We start from the raw sequence: 21413 nt of genomic DNA on the forward strand, positions 1-21413 counted from the left end.
TAAGGAGGAGGAGAAAAAAGAAAGAAAAAGCTCTTCTGTGGGACATTCTCAAAGCTCAGCATCACGCCAGCTGTCTGAGTTTGTATAAAGCCCGCCACGCTTGTGAACATCGCCACAGCGGCAGGAGGAAAGCCTGGCTGCGGCCGCTGCACCGAAGTCCTGTGTGCTTCAGAGGCGCCTTGGCTTTCTGGCTGGAAGATGCTTCCTGCAGCAGGACCGTGTTGCTCCTGAGGGGCTGTGGAAGATGCCTGCTTTTGGGATTACGCGTGGAGAAAGGCCATCGGTCAAGGGGAGAGCTGGCTGGTGAAACTGTCTGACTTTCTCCCCCTCTGGGGAAGTGGCTTCAATGGCTCCAGCTCCCAGGAGAAGCAGTAGAAAAGATGTCAACGCCTTGCCGAGCATGTCCTCAACTTTCTGGGCTATCATGATCCTGGCCAGTCTACTAATCGCTTACTGCAGTAAGTACATATTTGTCCTGGTGCTTTTCCTGGACATAAATCCACGCCCTTCCTGTCTGAGGTGATGCTTCTGGCAGAGGCCGAGGTCTGAGGCTGGCAGACGTAGGTACTGTGCCTTAGGCTTACTGCCTCGGCCCTTCTCCCCCCACGGTAAAGCAGGGAGACCGACACTTTAGCACTGCTGTTTCTTGGGAGCATGAGGTGCCTTTAGGTTGTGGATGTGGCATTTCCACTCTAAACAGGAATGCTTCCTGGATCTTAAGAATGAACTTTTCAGTTGTAGTAACAGAGACCCAGCACTCGCTGTTTGTTATCAGATAGTACCAGCTCTTCCCTGCACTGCCTCACACACACATACTCCTACTCCAGGCCATGTTCCATTAACAGGAGCTATTTTGCTTATGTTAATTCCTTTAGGAAGAACATACTTAGTCAAGTGACAGATGTCTTTACATTACTGGGATCATCATGATCCTCTGACTGAAATTGCACTGGAGCAAGCCCTGGGACTTCCTACGTGTATCCTCAGCAGTTTAGTGAGCCTATGCTATCGGTTTTAGAGCTGCTTCACAGGTTATTGGTAGAGTTTCGCATATTATTTTCCAGGGTTGGTAGATTGTCTGTCAATCACACTGACTTACAGATAAATCTGTAAGAGTCAAGTACCTGGAATATTAATACTTTTAAAGTTTTTTTTTTTTTTTCTCAGCAAGTGTAATTTTCAAGAAGTTGTGCAGTATAAATGCTATTAGTGTCTGTACGTCTGTGAAATGCAAGCTTGTCTATAGTACCAGGGTGAGAATTTTTCAACAGGAAGAACAAGAAAAAAACAGTTTCTATGCTACAATAATAAAAAATGTAATTTATCAGGAGGGGCCTGCACAACTTTGCCAGAGTGAATCTACTCTATTTTCCCAACCCGAGTTGAATGTGGTCTCTAATTTTCCCATAGTGTGCATTCCTTTCCTTTGCTGTAGCATAAAAGACTTTGCACTAGGCTTGTCTTGTTGGGCTGTAATAGGTGGCGGTTGTAATGACTAGGAAATGAATTCTGGTTTTCAGGAGCATGCCTGCTGCATTTCTTAACCCTCTACTCCATTGCCTCCAACTGTATCATATTCTCCAATTCTTTATTCTTTTTCTTTTTCTGAATTACAAGATTGTAATTGCCCAAGAAAACCTCTAATTCACTTCTTTGCATGTTACAGGGACTTGTACTGACAACAGTGAAAGAGGCTTATTCCAAAAGGAATAGTATATTTTGTAATTACTTTTTGTAATATAACACATTTTGCATTACACTTCTAACTAAAAATCATATCAAACAGGCCACACTTTTAAATAATTTAATTTTGTAGATAATGCCATATTCAGTGTGTTAATATGGAGGCTATACTAAACAAAGCGTAGATTTAAAATAATTTATATTCATACTGAGAGATAAGTGCTTCAGTAAAAGCGTATCAGAGGATGCAAGTGTAAAGGGAATTCAGCTGGATGATAGCAATGCAAAATAGTTTCTTAAATTCTTAAATTTGTGTTAGAAATCTCTGGAGAGTCCTAGGCTTTTTATGAGATGAAAAGAATTTTTCTCTGAATATATCTTCTATAAGCATGGCCTCAGAAAGGGTTAACTGTAAACTCTGACTCCTTAATGATCACCTCTGCTCAGTGACGAGAGGTCTGACATGTTCTGTTTTAAGGAGTGAAGTTGTTCATTTGAATTGTTACATCTTGTTCTTTATTTTTGGCATTGTTTACTGATGCTGAACAATGTAGTTGTTATGTGCTAATAGGAAGACAATTTCTGATGTGTCTGAATGGCCAGTTCCTAATTACTTCTCTCAGCCAGCATCGTTGGTGTTCCTGAAACATGTAGTATGGTCTTCATGCCATATAGTGCTGAAAAAACACCATGCAGCTTAAAATATGCAGTGTCAAAACACTCCACCATTTATATAATGTTTCACTGATTTGACAACTGCAATTCCAAATGTTAATGAAGCACCATGAACATTTCATCTAGCTGTAGTATTTGAAAAATTGCAAAAACGTCTTTTGCTCTGTGGAAAGGCTGAGAATGTCTAAAAAATCAAAAAAAAAAAAAGTGCAGCTCTTCCTAGGTGAAGTAGTACTGCAAATTTTTTGAATTCTTTTCAAAATCACATAGTGCTTATTCAATTTTTATTTCATTAGATGCCTTATTTTTTAGAAAAAGCATAGTAGGGGTGTGAGAAATGACAACTAGTTACATTTTAAGAGGAACAGCTTTTCAGTATTTCTTAGAAAGTAAAGGAAAACCACCTGACCAGGTAAGGTGTTCTGTATTTTTCTATACACCTAATACTCAGGTATATGGAAGTATACTGACATATTTCATATATAAAGCACACTTCTATTAAAAAAGAGATAAATCTATTATTAAAGTAATAGCAGGAACCTCATATCTGATTATCTCTCACTGTATCATTTTACTATATTTACATCAAACCCTGTAGCTCCAAAAAAAAAAATCAGAACTTTTTTTTATAGCACTATAAATAAAACTTTTGAGCTACCTTGCATATTTTAGTTTTTAATATACTAGTCTGACAAAGCTTATTCCTGAATCAGTTATATAAATGTTTCTTCCCCTAATTACTTTGTGTAGCTTTTGTTTCTGGGAATGTATTTGTTGTTCAATAGTTGTCCCTAATTACTGGGGGCATCTAGTAAACGCCATACTCCTGAGTTCCAATTGGTAGCTAAACAGATAGTTATAAAGCCTGTTCTGGTTGTATGTGTCCAGTCCATTAGACTTTAATTTATACTTCAGTTTTTGAAGCACAATTATGTTCTTTGTCAAGTCACTTTTTCTTTCTTAAATGTTTAGGTTATACTGAGGGATAGTGGCTCCATCCTATGGTGGAAGAGAAACCTGCATCAAATCAGTTAGGTTAGTTGCTATAGTGATAAATAGAATGTAATACTCTCCTCCTAAAGAAAAGTGGTTCTGTTTGGTAGGTTCTCAACAAGGGAAGGCAAATGTAAAGTAGTAAATTAGGATGTTTATATACAAAGTCCACTCGTGTGACTACCAAGGAGTTGGTTTACTTACCAGAAGCATCAGTAAATGTCAAAGCAGTCTAGAAGGGCTGTCCTAGTAGAAGGGGGAACACCTTCAGTTGCAATTCAGAGTTAGGAGCTGTGGTAATTTTGGATCCCAGACATGCTTGTTTAATGGTCAGTAGTAGACCACACAGAAGTACCTAAAATGAATTCTTTCAATTACTGTCTTAATGTTGTGAAGGTACACTGAATTGCTTTTTTTTTCTCCTTTTGTAACTGAGTTTTACATCTTTTTTCCACGTTAGAAAGTTCAGCCAAAGTAAGGAAAATTTCTGTGATATCACAGCTGTATGCTACATCAGAAATCCAAATGATGTGGTTGATTCAGAATCAATTTTTAGTGCATTTATTCAGTTGGCTTGGCTGAAAATACAGAGGTCCTTTTTATATGTACATAATGACTTTTTACACAACAAATGATTCAACTTTAGTAAAGTTGTCACTGTTATGAGCTTTTGGGTTTCCATATTTTGTACTGTTTTGAAAGCATTAGGAATAGAACATTATACCCCTGTGGTGTTATAGCCTTTGCTGTTCTATTAAAGTCATACTTTTAAAGGCAGCATCAAAACCAAGTGGTACTTGGAAAGTTCACCTTCATGTTTTAAATGTTATGCTTCGAAGAGAGCAATATGAGGCCCAGTATTTATGCTAAGTAATGAACTTTTAGTTTTTTTTCTTTTATTATCAAGATGCAGAATATTTCATGTACCAATACAATTGTGCATTAAAAGTGCAAGTTCCTTCACACTATTCATAAATCAAGTCCTTAGCACAAATAAAAAAAAAAAAGCATCTGAAAGACTTTGGTACTGTTGAAAATGAAGATAACTCTAATTAAAAAAAAAAAAATATATATATATATATATATATATATACACTAATCTCACCCTAAATTGAAATCCTGTTTTTATATGTTGAGTGGACACCGCTCACTTGAGAAATTCCTTTTCATCACCCTGTTCTGGAATTACTCGCTGTCTAGAAATCAAAGACTACTGCAAATAAGTCACCTCTGAATGAAGGGCTGCAGCTCCTATTACTGGTCCTATATCATTCAGATCACTTTCTCTGTTTTTTTTTTTTTTTTACAAATGAAAAAGATTAATAAATCTGTACAACAGATCTGTAGTTTTATTAGTTTTTCTGCGAGAATTACTGTGCTTGTTTTTTTCCAAAACTCTGCACTCAGAATTAATGTGACATACAGAGGAACAGTAATAATTCAAACTTTATTTCAGTCTAGTTGGTGTATAGAAATGAAAATTAATCTTTTGCAATGTTAAATAAGAAAAGCAAGAAATTAAAGTTTTGTTTATATAGTATCCACTGCTTTTTTTTAAAGAAAGCTTAAAATTAAAAGAAAGCTTTAAGTTAAAACCTTTGCTGTAATCTTCATGACCTCTACAATACACCATTATTTGTCAGTGTGAGTACCAAACTGACATTGAGGTTGTCTGACCAGTTGTGCTGTAATCTGCCCAGATGATCTTTACATAAAGTTATTGGCATCAACAAAAGAAATGTATTTTTATTGCTTTTAATATTGAATTCAACCCGTTAAGGCTGAGTAATCAATATTTACAATTTCTCAAGTGTATTTGAATTCTGATAACTACTACTTCCATGCAAGTATACAGGTAGGTACAATGGGAAACAGAAACTAGAAACAATGGGTTATTTTTAAATTAAATGTATGGCATAGGATTCTCCATGTCCTTCATCGGGGTTGTAGGAGATCAAGATTTATTTTCCTCTCTCCTTATGCAATATGCTATATTTTTCAGAGGATATACTATGAAAACAGTACTTTGAGCATGGAGTAGAGCCCCTTTGCTCTGGACAGGTGTGCAAATATGAGAGAGATTCTTTCACTTGGGGCCCTGTTGATCTTTCCTTCTTTCTTTAGTGACTACTGAAGAACTAGTGAATCCTGCACTGAGATTAGTCTGGGGTATTCTCCCACTCATTCTTCTTTTCACGATGCAGGAGGTATGAAATCTCTTGGTTTTCAGATGTAATTTCTTTTAGGTCTCTTGCTTTCTTAGTGAATACTCTAAACATAAGGCTCTTGTGTGAAACAACTAGTCTAGCATCTGACATGCCAAATACATGCTCATCGAAGTTATGCCTTGAATGTTGTCAGTAATTCAAAAATTGGATGCCGAACTATGGATGAGAGTGTAAAATGCATAGAAAAATCTTGATAGTGGTGATTAACTATAATCTTCCTGGTCTGCATTCCTTGTTGCTAAACTCAAAAGAAAGTTCTCATGTGTAGGCTCATATTTGACCCAGGTGTATTGTTCTGCCCTTGGGCTGAGAATTTGTTAAGTTTGATCTGTTTAAAGGGAAGTTGCACTGCAAGCCTGCTTATTGTACAAGCTTTGGGAAGCCATATCTTCAGAGAGCTATACTTTTATGTCAGCCCTACAAATAGTGTAGTGACAATTTGGAAATATATGAACCATACTTAGAGTGCATTTTCCAATATTTTTGGTTGTAGAGGTTTATTTCAAAGATCTTGTGTGTATTTGCCAATGAATGGACTTTGACTACAGTACAGGAGCCTCAGGTATAATTGTGGAGGGTTGTGCATTCAAGTGATGATCTAAAGACTTCATGGCTTATGTCTTATTTTAGACTTTGGATAGTCTGTTTCTTTTGACACCTTTCTTCAAGCGCTTGATTGCTTTCAGACAACAGGAAAGTATCTTGCCTATCTTGGGGGGTTCTTTCCTGAATAACAGCTTATTACTCAACATCATTCCATGTTTTGCATCTCCCAGCACTTCTTTAAGTGCCTGTGGCCGAGTGCACCAATAAAGAAGTTACTTCTCTCAAACAAAATGTTATTTATTTTGCCAAATGATGTGCTGCTGTTGGAGAAAATATCAATAAATTCCTAGAGACCTTTTTTCTGGTATTTTTCTTGTGGTTACCATTCCCTTAAAGGCTGTAAGTTGATATGACTTATTCTTCGCTTCACTCTCTTGTAGCTCGAGTTAACATGTGCTTTCAACAAACTGATCATCTTGCCCTCTACCACTGGCAGCTCCTGCTCTTCCAACAGGAGAATGGGGTAATAGGGTGGAATCCTATCCTATTGTTAGGATTGTATACCTGGCAAAATAAAGCTTCCTTCTGTCTTTGCCTGTCACTGAAGGTAGCAATTTGAGATATGACACCATTGTTCTGCTTAGTGTTTTGAGGGCCCAGAACAGGGGCTGCCTCTGTCTTTAGTCCTTGTTTGTTGTGTGTAGAGGTTAATTCCTGAGCACTGTTAACAGATGTGGTCTGTTTGCATTTTGTGTACCAAAGACTGAACAAAAGCCCAGAGCAGTATGCCAAAGAGACTGTTAACATCACAAACTGCAAGTTATGTTGGTTGGGCTGATTCCTGATTTTTTTTTTTTTTTTTTTTTGACTGCAGAGTAGAACTGCAATGACCAGCTCTACTCAAGCACGGGTAGAATTCACCGTTTCTGTTTGCTAACAAAGCTGTATCATCAAGGAGAGAAAGGCCCTTAATTCTTACAGAAACTAGAAATTGCCAGGTATGGGGAAAACCAGAAAGTTTGGTTTGAAAATTTTATCAATAAATAAAAGGGAATTTGTATTGTGTGCTTGTTAATCAGTGTAACTTATGGTGGCTTTTACCCTTGCTCTTAGAACTTTTTTTTTTTCTGATTATCTTAGGACACCAATATTGACAAATGGGTTCTAAGAGATGATGCTCTGACAATGTGAGATACTGTTAACCCCAAATGTCTGCATCACTTTCAATACTCTAAATCCCTCTTAGTGAAATATTTGTTTTTTCACTTAACTACACTAGTGCAAAGTTTGGCAGAACAGTTAAGCCAAGTGATAGAAGTGAGTCTAAGCTAAGCTTCTGCACTTTGCTTTAAATGGTTCAGTTGTAGGCAGAAATACAGAAATGCTGTGGGACCAGTGACTTCTGGCACTTCTTGTTATCTCGTTTTAAACTAACCTACATGTGAGCATAACAGACATTGTGAGAGGTCATGTGTTACTGATAGCATTCTCTGGTGTTACTGAAGGGGTTCAGTTTTCTCTTTTTGTTGAATCAAAACGGACTTTATAGGAAACTAAACCTTGAATATACACTTCACATTTCCTTTAGGTAATACAAAGGAGACTTTCCTTTTTTTTTTTTTTTTTGAGTGAGCATATTCCAAAGTAGGTTTGGATATAGGTTTGAATTATAAAAATATAAAATTATTTGCTGAATTTAACTCAGATTACTATATTAGTTCATCTTGAAAATTATTTTAGTGAAAAATAACACCAAGCTGTTCTAGAGCTCTTTCAGTACACACTATCAGTAGCACTTTATTGAACATTCACTTTGAGATGAGAGTATAGAAGCATTTATGTATTTGCGTGCGCAGTAAAAAGCACATCAATATTTAAAATAAAACTAAAAGGCTTTAGAAATTGTTCTCACTGAATGTTATTTAAAGGTGGTAGTTCTCCTGAAATTACCTCCTATAAGGCATTTGACCTAGCATGTCCTTATAGATCCTAACACGCGGTTAATGATCCTTTTAAGATATCGTTTAAAGAATTTCCATGGATGTCCTCCTGTTTGTTTTTTCTAACTAGAGCTGATAGCCTAACGGATATGTTCTGGAACTCAGATCCTGTTGGGTTAAAAGACATGGCAAACACACATTTGATCTCCTTTGAATAAGACTGATCTTTCCTTAACTAAGATTTCTGCAGTATAGTCAACTGCCTTTACCCATGGTCTCCTTTTAAAGTCAATCGAAACAGACATTTTTACAGTGCAAGTCATGTGCCCTGTTTTAGATACCTTTTCATAGCACAATTTACCTCAAACTGCAGTAGGTTTTTGATGAAAAGTAAGACAACTTGCTCAAATCTTACCTTACATGTTATCGGATGAATCCTGTCCTTCATGACAGAATCTCTAGAATATTGCTTGTTATTTTCTGGGCCCACACTTAATGTTTAAATACTTAAAGTTAAATAACTGTCTCAGTATTTCTGAAGAAAAAGTGTAGAAAAGCTTTGTGATAAAGATTCATGAAGACTGTAGGTCAAGATTCTGAACTACTGCGGCAAAGGATTTTTACAAATTCAAAGATGTAGTTGGCATAAATTACTGGGATTTTCTGATGACAGCTTTGCAAACAGCTTGTATCCTGAACATTTTTTTTTGCAATGTGTTTTGTCTTACTGTAAATTCTCCAGTTTTATTGCCAGTGTTTTCACATTCTAGGCGCTCTAAAAACACTCTTTCTTCCCAAAGTTGGAAACTAGGTGAAATTTAGATCAGCGTACCAAAGTTTATAAACTTCTACTTCTGTTTTTCTCATTTTTAGGCCTGTTCCATAGAAAATAATATTAAATGCTTTTGCACCTTACAACCTTTTATAGTATGATTCACTAGCAGGCAGTTTAAATGAGTTAATTAGTTAAGAAAATGTTTGGAGATGAACGGTGTGTGTGTATATGCGCGCGCGTGTGTGTGTGTGTGTGTGTGTATATATATATATATATATATATATATATATATATATATCCTCCTGCCCTTCCTTCTCTCCCCTGACCTGGGAACCAAAAGCTATTTATGAAAGAAGTTTACATTATGTCATTATCTTTGGTATGGAATCACAGAATCATTTAGGTTGGAAGACACCTCCAAGATCACCCAGTCCAACCTCTGACCTAACACTAACAAGTCCTCCACTAAACCATATCATGAAGCTCTACATCTAAACATCTTTTAAATACCTCCAGGGATGGTGACTCAACCAATTAGGCTCTACTAAAGTGGTTCCTCCAATTCTACATTCTTCAGTGTAAATAATTTTGTCTGGAGAGTTTTGTTGTCTTCTATACCTCATTCTTTTGAGGGGATCACTCAACCAAGGAATGTATTTTTTGCTATTTGCTATTTTTTGTCTTTTTCCATGGCGTATATCTTCACAGTAGTTTGTTCATGGACTTTTTTTTGTCTAACAGCAGGGCAAAACTGGTTTTGCTTCATGTATAGCTAGATATCCCTACCTTAATCCTCTCTATAAATGTCATTATTTTTAATATAATCTTATTGAGAATGCCTTATTGAAGAGACTTTTCAGTAGTTAATGGTGTTACATGGGCTTCTTTTCCCATGCTTTTGTAGAGTTCTGTAAAGTGTTGCTGCAGACTCAGGGTGATAACAAGTTGCATGAACTCCCACTTGTAATTACAATGAATGGATTTGAGGTGTTTCAGACACAATTCCAAGGAATTAGTTTGAAAACAATTTATAATGCTTGAGTTGGTGGCATTTCAAAAGCTATTTCTATGAAACAGCTTAATCCTCATCTCTTTGCATTTTGACATTTGACAGAAATATAGGTAAGCCAGTGTATTCTTTGGCACAAATATTACATTGCCTTTATAAGACTGATACCATATTGAGCATATGTTACACTAGGAATCATTGCTTAATGTTTTCTCAGATATTTTATCCATATATAGATGAAAGGGATGTGCTTCAGAATCCTGAATTTCACAGACTGAAAGTAATCTTTTCCTCTTGAAGTTATAATATAAGATGCAAACAAAAATGAAGTAATTACCTTGAGTTGAGCCCCTGAAACTTCTATATCTGTCATCTCCATCACAGACCAATATTGTAAAAATCAAGAAAATATTTCCCATGTTATTGAGAATGCACTCTAATAAGGTATATTTCACCACTTTTCCTTTTGCTGCTTGTAATAACTGATGTCCATTTCCTTCCTGAGAACTCCTTTTAGAATTTAGTGCTCTGTGTTGGCATAGAGTCCCAATAATAATTTTTCTACGTTTTTCAATTTTGCTTTATTTTTCTTAACTAGGGTCAGGTGAATTGGCCCAACTATTTGTCTTGCTGCTTTCTGAAGTGCTTTGCCTATTACTAGGTCTGACAAATACAGCTGTGTGAATCACGTTGGCTTGCTAGTGACTTATCAAACAAATTAACTTGATTTATGTGTAGAGGCTTTTTCTCCCAACTGCTGGCCCTGCAGAGATTTGAGAATTGGGCTTGGTTGTTTTTCTTCCACATGCATCGTGTTCTCTGAGCTCAATTATAAACTCTGTGATCATTCTGCACGTATATACCTTATTAGAATTTAGTAAACTGGCAGTGTTAATAATACACACAGAATATAATAAATCTAAAATTAGATTTTATTTTCTGTTCTGTCATTCTAAACTATGTTAAAAGTACATTAAAGCAAAAGATATGATAGAACTGAGCTCTTGGGGAATAGTATACTTTCACTCTCAAATAATCTCGTTGGTCATATAAAGCATATGGAATGAAAACTTCAGACCTGTGTTGAAGAGTAGTGTGTTTAAAGTATGCTTTCAATTCATTTTAAGTTATTTTGCTTTGCTTTATTCTCCTCATGGTTCTTTGGGACTCCTTGGGGACCGTGTATATTTCTATAAATGCACATATTTATACTTAGGATGTAGCATGGCATCTGAATGTAGCAAAACATAACTATTTCCCAGATCTCTTAATTCTTTTTTTTTTTTTTCCTGAAGAAGAAAGACAGTCCCATGAATTTTCTTCCAGGGAAGGAAATATGGAAACCTTAGGAGAAAAAAAAATGTGCATTTAAAAAAAAAGAGAAAATTGCTAATTTTGCTTGTTGACATGCTGAAAAGAACTGGAACCTAGATTTTATCTTGAATGTGCTGACTTTGACAGTGTTTCTTTAAAAATCAACAGTGAGCCTTTCAAATCAAAGCTGTGTGACAGAGAACTGTTGGAGAAAATTCTGCCCTTAAAAAAAAAAAAAAGTGACTTCAGCTTGTTTGTATGTTGATTGCTTTTTCATCTTACCTTCATCCCAGGATTGATTGATTGGATAAACACATGGATACAGATACAATTAAGCCACGTGATACTTTGAATCATCAATTTTAGTTTTGCACCATTTGAAATGAAGCTGTTATATCTTAGATCTTGTCTGGAATCTTTGAGAAGAGTAATTTTGTTTTATTGAGGAATAGTTTGATCAGTAAATAAATGTAATATTTTTTTTTCCTTCTGTGGCTTTCCTGCAATGTCATAGGAGAACACGTTAAATATTGATAACAGCAGTTCATTTTTTCTGGAACTGTGTGATAAATAGCTTTATTGTTTTATAGGGCATTAGATATATCTATGGCTGCAAATCATTTAAAGAAAGCTTGAGTTGAATTCAGAACTTTCTTTCAGGTAGTGGTTTGTGTGTTCAGCCTTGTCTCTCTTGTGTCTTTCCCAGAGCTTTCCCAGAGGCCCCTGGGTTTGAAACATTACTGCTGGTGAGGAACCTACAGAAAGCAAGAACTTTCAATTCCATACTTGCACAATGCAAGAACTGTCTTAGTTGAGGAATTAAAGCTGTTATAAACCATCGAAACATTAGTTCCCTGCATTGGTAGTACTTTAGTTGAGAGACTGGAAAAGCTGATATTTTTTGGAATGTATGTTGGGCTAACTACACATTGTTTGCTACACATAGACATACTGGCACTGTTGGAATCTCAGCCAGGCGGTTTATTGACCGTTACAACACTTAGCTCTATAAAATACCATAGTGGCAACAAAAAATGCACTTGCTAACATAGGATCATAGAATCGTTAAGGTTGGAAAAGACTTTCAAGATCATCTGGTCCAACCATCCCCCTACTGTCACTGTCACCCCCCCTAAACCATGTCCCTAAGCATCACGTCCAGCCTTTCCTTAAACACCCTCAGGGATGGTGACTCTGCCACTTCCCTGGGCAACCTGTTCCAATGCCTGACTGCTCTTTATGAGAAGAAATGTCACCTAATTTCCAACCTAAACCTCCCCTGGTGCAACTTGAGGCCATTCCCTCTAGTCCTATCACTAGTTACCTGTGAGACGAGGCTGACCCCCAGCTCCCCACAGCTTCCACACATTGAAAGGAGCTGTTATTGGAACTGTAATCAGACAGAAAGAAAAAAATGTTGCTTGATGTATGTAAAAGCTGCATATATTATCAGTTGATATTATTCCAGGAAAATGACCATAATGTTTATATCCTGAAAACAAGCATTTTGAACAGGTTTAAGTACATAAGATGAGGAATGATTTATTGTGTATAAGCAGTTGAAAAGACTCCTTTTAAATCAACTGCAGATAATGAAAGAGAATTAATGGTGAAAAGACTTTTTTTTTTCCTGAACTCTGATTTAAGATGACTAATGGTGAAACAAGACATTGGAGGTTTGCATGACTGTCTGAGCCGGTGAAGCTAACAAAGGAAGAATAGCTTCCATAAGTGAAATTCATGCAAGCACTGTCAAAATATCTACCAAACTCTACTTTTTTGAAGCCTGATTATTACATTGGTACTTCTTACTTGTGTTTAAATTCAATATACACTTAAAAAAAAACACCTTAGGGGGGTTTTGAGGTATCACTCTTAAAATGTTTTTTGGTTTTCTGTTAAATACATAATGATAAAACATGAGCAACTGTTCATGTATATGTTGGGCTTCTACAAATTCTGGATCTTTTTTCCAGAATGTCCCTTTTAGAGAGTGATTCTGACTGCTTTTAGAATAAGCATAAGCTTCTTTTTATAGTATACTTTTTTTCTCCATTGCCTGACTACTTTCTTCACAAATGAAAAGCAGATTTATGTAAGATGAGCCTCCATTTTCAATAAACAATATTGATCTTGCACTAGCAGTATCTTTCTAAACGTAAATGCATTTCCTATGTAAGTTTTTAATAACACAGAAGAGTGGTTGTGGCTTTTTTTTTTTTTTCAGGGCAGGCATAGTGCAGCTGTTATTTTTCTTTTTGAGGAACTTATTATGTCAAGTAAATTAAACTATTATTTTTTAAAGAGAAGTGAGTAAATTCTATGGCAGAAATTCTTGTGAGAAGAATATTTGGCTGGTAAATGAATCAGGCAAAAGAAAGTAGTCTTTTTGACACCTCAAGTATGAGGTAAACATTCTAATTTTGTGAAGCTCAAAAACAAGTGTCAAGGAGTTTTATGGGCCCCATTACCTTTCAGGTTCATAAAACACTGCCAACAAGCATGTCCGTCTCTTTTGTAGAATAAATAGCTCAATTCATTTATAGGAATCTTTCTTCCTTCTGTGCAAGAGACGAGCTTGAGGGTAAATTAATCTGAATAAATTGTGTTTGTATTTTATTCCATTAATCTTGTGGGAATTAGTATCAGAATGATGCTAATATTGTCTTTTTTTTTTCTTGTACTTCATTGTCAAGAATGTCAAACCTAATGGCTTTCTTGGGATGACAATGCCACTAAAGTTCCTTTTACAGACCAATGTAGGCATTTGAAAGTTTGAATCGGACTTTGTACAGGTTTTTATTGCTTGAAGATTGTTTTCTGTTGTTGAACATGAGCTTCTGAGTTTTGTCCTTCTTGGAGCTTCATTTTTGCATAAAATCACGGTTCTCTCTTCCTTCTATGCAAGCATTGCAAATACAGAGTTATGAGTGACTGCCTCACCGTGCTCAACCCATGACTGAAAAGCAGATGAATTCCAGCAAATCTTGAAAGTCGAGGTGATACTTTTGTTTTATTGGCACAAAGAAAACATATTTATAAATCAGAGCGATTGCAGAGAGTTTGGTTTTCAGAGCACCTCTGTCAAGCTTCCAGCATCATTTTTGGCCTTCCTGGATTCAGTTTTTACCAGCTTATTTAGACAGATGCTTTTTTAAAGAGCTTGCCTTCACTCTCGGCACAGCGTTGAGTTGAATGTTGTGTGTGTACTGTAGTGCTAGCACTCTAGATCTATTTATTCATCATCAGGATCTAGGATGAGTATGATCGTTGTGAGTCTGAGGATGATAAAGGGGGGAAAAACAAAACAAAATTCAACCAACCAACCAACCAAAAAAAAAAAAAAACAACCAACCTTTAGTCTCCTGAGTTGGGTGTGAGAAAAATGACCCAAGTCATTTCAGACTATTACTGTTTACCCTCTGCAGCTGTCTTTGGGATAGAAGTAGGAATATTTGGAGGTCAGCTGTACCAAAGCTGCCAAGTCTGTTAGGATGAAAATGACTGTTCCTTCTTCTCTCTCCAACAAGGAGGTCATCCAGCTGAGCCCCAGGTGCTTTTTCGGCCCGGTGGCCTGGTCTGAAGCCCAGCTGACAGGTGGTGTTAGACAGGAGGGTTTTTTACTACTTTCTTAAGTACCTTGCTTAGAAAAAGGAGATCAGGTACTGGCCAGCAGCTGGGAACATGTCCAGCGCTGGTGGATCTGACTGTTGCATGGTTTATTACTTTTAACACCTGGTGTCAGCAGTTGTAATCCAAAGAACAGTCTTTCTGAGCTAAATAAATATGATGTACGTTTCTGTACGTGTTCAAACTCAAGATCAAGGTCTTGTTACTGCATTTATGGAAAAACAGTTACTTCACTAGTTAGAAAATATTGTCAGATTCCCTATAGGAAAATCATTGATTTGACCCCTTTTCAAAAAAAACAATGCATTCATTAAGATGCTGGAAAAGCTATCAATATTTTCTTGCACTTGATTGACATGGGAGTAGAAAGAACAGGGTAAAGCTTAATCTTTTCTGAGTCCCAGTACATCTTTTGTTCCTCAAGTATGTAATTCTCCACTTAGAAAAATTATGGCAAAAAGCATAATAATTCAGATTCTCTTGTTTTATTGATCACATTGTTAAAACTTGCAGTAAAAGAAGGAAAATGACAGAAAGGGACTAAGTGGTTGCTTTGTGTTTATACTTCAAGGCTCCCTTTCCAGTGGTTTCCTGATACATTAGGTAGCTACTGTAGTGTGTGAGTGACTGAAGAATTTATTTTAAGATGGAGTTGTGTATTCTTAACTGCTGGTATTTGTGAACAGTTTATAATTTTTTATTCATTTTCAATTTGATAATTATTTGAAAATATTCTGAGTATTAATATATTTTATTTAAGTGCTTTGCTAGTATTTTTCCAACAAGCTATTGGCAACAGCAATTATTCCCAAAGTTGAAGCCATTTTTCGCTAAAAATGATTTTTTTTCTTAAACAGCTACTTCTCTTCCTCCTGCTTTCCAGATAGTAAAGTTAGGAGTGCAGCTGTTTTCTACTAAATGAAAAACATTAATCATTTTCTTTTACACATAAAATCAAATAGCTGTTGCAATAGTCTCCATATGTAGACTTTGTTGTTTGGCTGGTTTCACTGTTTTGAAACAAATAATTGAACCACAGTGTCATTTGATACATCAGTCTGGGGTATTTTGCCTTGCAGTCAAGGTTCTAAGTAATGCCAAAGAATGCCTTGTATCTAATGCTTCAAGAAGCAAATACATTTAGGTTGCACGTGTCAAGAGAAATGTATTTGGGTTACCTTTAAAAATGATGCGGGTATGATATATGCTAGATATAAGTATAGGATGAAGTGTAACACCAGTGGATGATATTGAAGACTTCAGTAATGGAAAGGAGATGAGATAAAGTTAGTGAAAGTACAACATCATGTGTTTATTAATTTTCAGCATGAATTTCTGCAGTAAAATGAAATCAATCATCGTCCAGGAATAGAGGTCCGTAGCATATTGGTTAGTTGTAGGATAGCCATGAATCATCACTGGAACTGTGGGGGAAAGGATAAAGGTGACCCTAAGGTGAATTAGAGAATAGAGAAGTATTGTCATTCTGGTCAGCATTGCTGAGATTCATCAGCAGAGCTATGTATAATTCCCTTTATTCAGAAATTTATACTGGTTTAGAAGGAAAGGTGGTTGGACATTCAGAGAAATTGAATGTTTGCTCCAGAAATTAAGTTTAAAAGTGCTTGGCTTGTTTAGTCAAACAACACTGAGAGATATAATATGGTATGCCAGGAGAATAACCACAGTGTTACCTCAAGATTACTGGCATCAATAAAAGATTTTTGATAACTAGTAAGAATAGGTTTTTGAATATTCTTCCAGGCTGGTGACAATAAATAAATAAAAAGTGGGATTTAATTGACTTACAAATAGGATTGTAATACACACATACTCTGTGGTAGCAAGGTGCTGGATTTGATGATTGGAAGAGATCTCTTCAAGTTATGTTTATGTAATGATACTGTTTTTCTTAATGTTAAGCATCTGTGAAATGGTAATATCTAGCAGTTAACTTTTTTTTAACAGCCAGTCCATTATATCACTCAACTTCTCACTTTTAATTTAAGGTGTTACGTGCCAAGATTGTGCAGCATCTCATCAGAACTGTAACCTTGAAGACTCCCCTAATGCTATTTCTCAGACTGAGTTGTACACCTTGTGGACAAGCCAGTGAGGGGGAAAAGCTTATGGTTAAATTACTTCTAGGGCACATTTTTTTTTGTATTTGAGAAGGGTGGAAGGTGAACAGGCTGCCGTTCCCTTGAAGCAGAAGACAGATGCTACAGCAGGTTCTAAAGCATTGCCAGCACTGCTTGCTAGTGATTTGTGTTGCAGGTGGTGATACACAGTAGAACAGCCAGCCAGACACATTTTAATGTTCCTGTACCTGTGTTATTTTGTTTACTCAGTACAAATTACAACAATCTGCAGTATCCAAAGAGAATAAGAATATTTTACATTCCCAACCAGTTGAGACACTGTGATTTTTGAGCTCCTGCCACACTGAAAGACAGATCATGGAAGTGATCCCCACACAACACGTGAACACTTTTTTTTTCCTTCTTTCTTCCTTTTCTGGTCAAATTAGTGTTCAAACAGTTTCCTTCAGTAGCCTTACCCTTTCTGATAAGGCAAATCTGTGATTTTAGTGCAGACTTATGAAATTATTGTCTGCATCTCCTGAAATCTCTTACATGTTGCTTAGCTGCTTTGGACTTACTGCTAAGGCCTTTTAAACTCAAATTTTGAGTTACAGCTCAAATCTCTCCTACTCATCAGTACTGTATGTCCAGTAGAAATGTACTTATTCTTAGAACTTAACATAATGAATACTAGGAGAGATCCCTGACTTTCAGTTAACCCTTCTTATGTTAAGAAAACACATCCAAGTACCCGAAGTTGACTAGTATCTTCTGTTAATCATTTATGGGCTACAGCTGTACTTAGTTCAGTTCTTTATTTACTCTGAAATGCAAAAACAAATGTACTTGGTTATATCAAAAAATCATTCAGCCCAGTAATCACAGCAGTAGCCACAAATGCTTCCATAGGAAAGTCTAAGGACACCACTTGTCCCTAAAGCCTTCCTATCCCAAAGTTGTTTTCTTCTCAGGGAGTCCAGGGTTGGATGAAACTTCTAGGTGGTTAGTAAACCACAGATGATTTCCATTAAATCTATTTAGTAAGGGCATTGAAAAGTAATTTTTTTGCTTCCTGTATTTCATGGGGTCACCAGACTTCACTAACTGGTGTGATAGCAATATTATGCCATAAATTGGATCCAGCTGCAAGGGGCAACAAAGTGTAAGCATTGGAAAAACACCTGTTTGCTTAAAGTGTTTTAATTTTTTTAAAGGCTTAAGTGTTTTTTTTTAATTTGCTGAGCCTAGTTTTAACTTTTTAAATGAGATTTAATTTTTGTTTAAAGTGATTTAATTTATCCATATGGTGGATAGGGCTTTAGTCCACTTTTTGTTCTCTTAATTCATGACCATCTAATATTCTTTCTCACATACATAGCTGAAATCTGGAACGGGGAATCAGAACAGTAATACTACATTTGAGAATACAAGTATGTTACAATATTGTGAATATTGAGCACTCCTCCTGCCAATAATGTATTTTAAAAGTTCTCTTTTTCTTTTGCTAAATTCAGAATAATATGTTGTGTGTTTCATAAAATGCATGTTTTTTATGCATTCTTTGTGATGAAATGCTGTTCTAGACTTATTTTACTTTTTGCCTTAGTTCAGAAACACCTTTGGAGGCAATAGTGTGTTTTGGGTTATAAAATAATGTTCAGGTCTGTAAGAATATGTTACAGAATTCAGTTTTTGGAATAATAGTTTGAAGGATAAACAACACAAAGTAGTTTTTAGCTAGGGCAATAACTAAGTCCTGCTGAAAGTTGGCAGAGTGGAATGGTGAACTTCACTAGGACTCTTTGAAATTGGGATTATTACAAAACTGCTTGAAATCACTTTTCCACTCAAAGGTGTTGAAGTGAATCCCTAAATCCCTGCCTTCCCTCTGGTATTACAATGAATAATGAACCCTCAATATTCCACTTGCCTAGTTGATCAAAGCAGTGTATTTCATAAGTCTCAGCGGGCATATCTTTCCTTGCTGAAATGAGGACTGAGATTGACTTTAGTATTTTGATTCTTTAATCAATATGACTTTTATAAACTGCAGTTTATTTCCTTTTAACAGACAATCCTATAAAATCTGGTTTCTAATGCCATCATATCTTCTCAACTATTTTAAATCAAATTAAATATCTTTTATTAAAATGCTTCCAAAGGATTTTTGCAGTTTGCCTGAAACTCTAATTTTAAGGAGTACTTCAGATTGTGACTACATTCTTCTACTGAATAAGCAGAAGATTTGAGTCAACACGGAGGTGACAATCCTAAGCTAACATCTGCTAAACACTGGCAGTAACGTAATACTTATGCAAAAGCTTATTACATTGACCTCATAGTCAACGAGTTTGAGAAACATCCTTGGTGAAAAATCACAACAGAAACGTTCTTTTTGATTGGCTTAACAATACTGTTACTATTATCTTTATAGTGTACTACCTAAGGAATAATTAAACCAGATGGTGTGTTAAACCCAACTGAAAGAATAAAGACATTTTTACTTTTAAGTTGATCAAAATTAGGTAAAACAACATATGTTCATGTGCATTACGATTCCTTTAACTACATATTAACTGCTTTCCTTAATATTCTGCCTGGTGATCTGAGGGCTCTGCCTCTTGAAAAACAAAAAGAAAAACAATCCCTATTTGAATTTTTCCTTTCTGACTCTGGTCACTCATACCCGTGTGTTGCTTTGTTTTTGATGGAATTTAAATAAGCAGGTTGCTTACTGCGGTGTTAAACTATATGAAATTAAAATATAGGCCGTTATGGGCCCCATTCAAGTTGCCCAAATTGGGGCAGGTACATCTGAAAGACGATTTGGAGATTTGCTAAAGAAGCACAGCTTGCACAAATAAGCAAATTGCATTTTATGGAGCAGATGTTAAGGAGGGAATTACAAATACTTTAGTTCATGTTATGTTAGTCCTAACTTGCCACCATTTCTCTTTAGCAAAGCCATGCAGGGCTAATAATACAGAGTAACATGCCGCATCACACCATGTGCATTATAACTATGGTCTCTCTGCTGCCTGTGAACCAGAGCTATGTTACGTTACTCCCCAAACCATAAAGCACTATTATAATTACTCTTGTCATATCAATAACTCTTTTCAAACAGTGACAGCATTTCCCTCCTAAATATTGTCTGGTGAATGGACTACAGCTCATAGAAATATGTAGTCCCATTGCTTGAATTAATATAAAATTTAATGAGTGGAAACACCCAAATGAGATTTATGATCATAAAGCATTATGAAATCATGTTTTATCTTTACATCTGCTTCTTATCCAGGTGCTGTTAAAAGCAATACAAAAGATTCATAAAATGAAGTAACTGTATCTTGATTTTATGGGGGATTCTGTGTAGTGGACTATTCATGAACTCAATCAGTTTATACACTCCTGTTTTCCTAGTGTAAACTACTCCTTAGTCACAACTACCTGTCCAATGAACTAGCAGAGTTAACAGTAAGCATCTCTTGTTGTGACTTGTTGAGACTTCTTCAGGATTTTTTCCTGGAAGAGTTTTAGATGGTTGTCTATTATTTTCTTTAGCCCTAAATTTCTTCTGGTTATAATGAAGTATGTAGCAGTAGTATGAGAGGTAACTCAGTCTTAAAATGTTGATGTTATAAAGTATGGAAACTAACTTATAAAGAAAAGACATTGATCCATTGTTTGTATCTAAATGGAGAAACAGTGTGATAAAAGATAAATCAATATATTTCACAGGCTTAGCAATTTCCTATGAATGTGCTAACCAGGCCATTTAATGTGTATATCAAGGTATCTATTTCAGTAAAGATTGCACATCGACATACTGCCCAATCAAGTAAGTGTGTTGGTAGATGCCAAAGAACTTTATTGGATTTAGTATTTGTTTACATACATCATAGAATTATAGAAAGGCTCGTGTTGGAAGGGACCTTAAATATCATCTAATTCATCCTGCCTTAGGCAGGGATGCCACCCACTAGATCAGGTTGCCCAAGGCCCCATCCAACCTGGTCTCGAATACCTCCAGGTAAGGGGCATCCACAGCTTCTCTGGGCAACCTGTTCCACTGTCTCACTACCCTTACAGTGAAGATTTTCCTCCTGATGTCTAATCTAAATCCATCCTCTTTTAGTTTAAGACCATTCCCCCTTGTCCTGTCATTATCTACCTGAGTAAAGAGTCCTTCACCATCCTTTTTATAAGACCCCTTTAAGTATTGAAAGGCTGCAATGAGGTCTCCCTGGAGCCTTCTCTTCTCCAGGCTGAACATCCCTATCTCTCTCCTCCTTTCTTCATAGGAGAGGTGCTCTAGCCCTCTGATCATCTTTGTAGCCCTCCTCTAGACTCGCTCTAACAGGTCCACATCTTTCTTGTGCTGGGGGCCCCAAATCTGGATGCAGTACTCCACATGGGGCCTCATGAGAGCAGAGTAGAAGGGAACAAGCTCCTCCCTCGACCTGCTGGTCACACCTTTGATGTAGCCCAGGACACAGTTGGCCTCCAGGGCTGCAAACTCTCCCTGCTGGCTCG

General features: G+C 36.3%; 1 protein-coding gene across 1 annotated transcript in view; it reads left to right on the forward strand.

Moving 5' to 3' along the window:
• The first annotated feature begins 346 nt into the window (after positions 1–346).
• TAFA5 (TAFA chemokine like family member 5) overlaps positions 347–21413 on the forward strand; it is a 428308-nt gene continuing 407241 nt past the window's right edge. Inside the window, exon 1 of the mRNA XM_035567230.2 lies at positions 347–458. Within this exon, the coding sequence (XP_035423123.1) occupies positions 347–458 (112 nt within the window). The remainder of the gene's footprint in view (positions 459–21413) is intronic.

The sequence above is a fragment of the Cygnus atratus genome, chromosome 1 (genome assembly GCF_013377495.2).
Source record: "Cygnus atratus isolate AKBS03 ecotype Queensland, Australia chromosome 1, CAtr_DNAZoo_HiC_assembly, whole genome shotgun sequence".
NCBI lineage: Eukaryota > Metazoa > Chordata > Aves > Anseriformes > Anatidae > Cygnus > Cygnus atratus.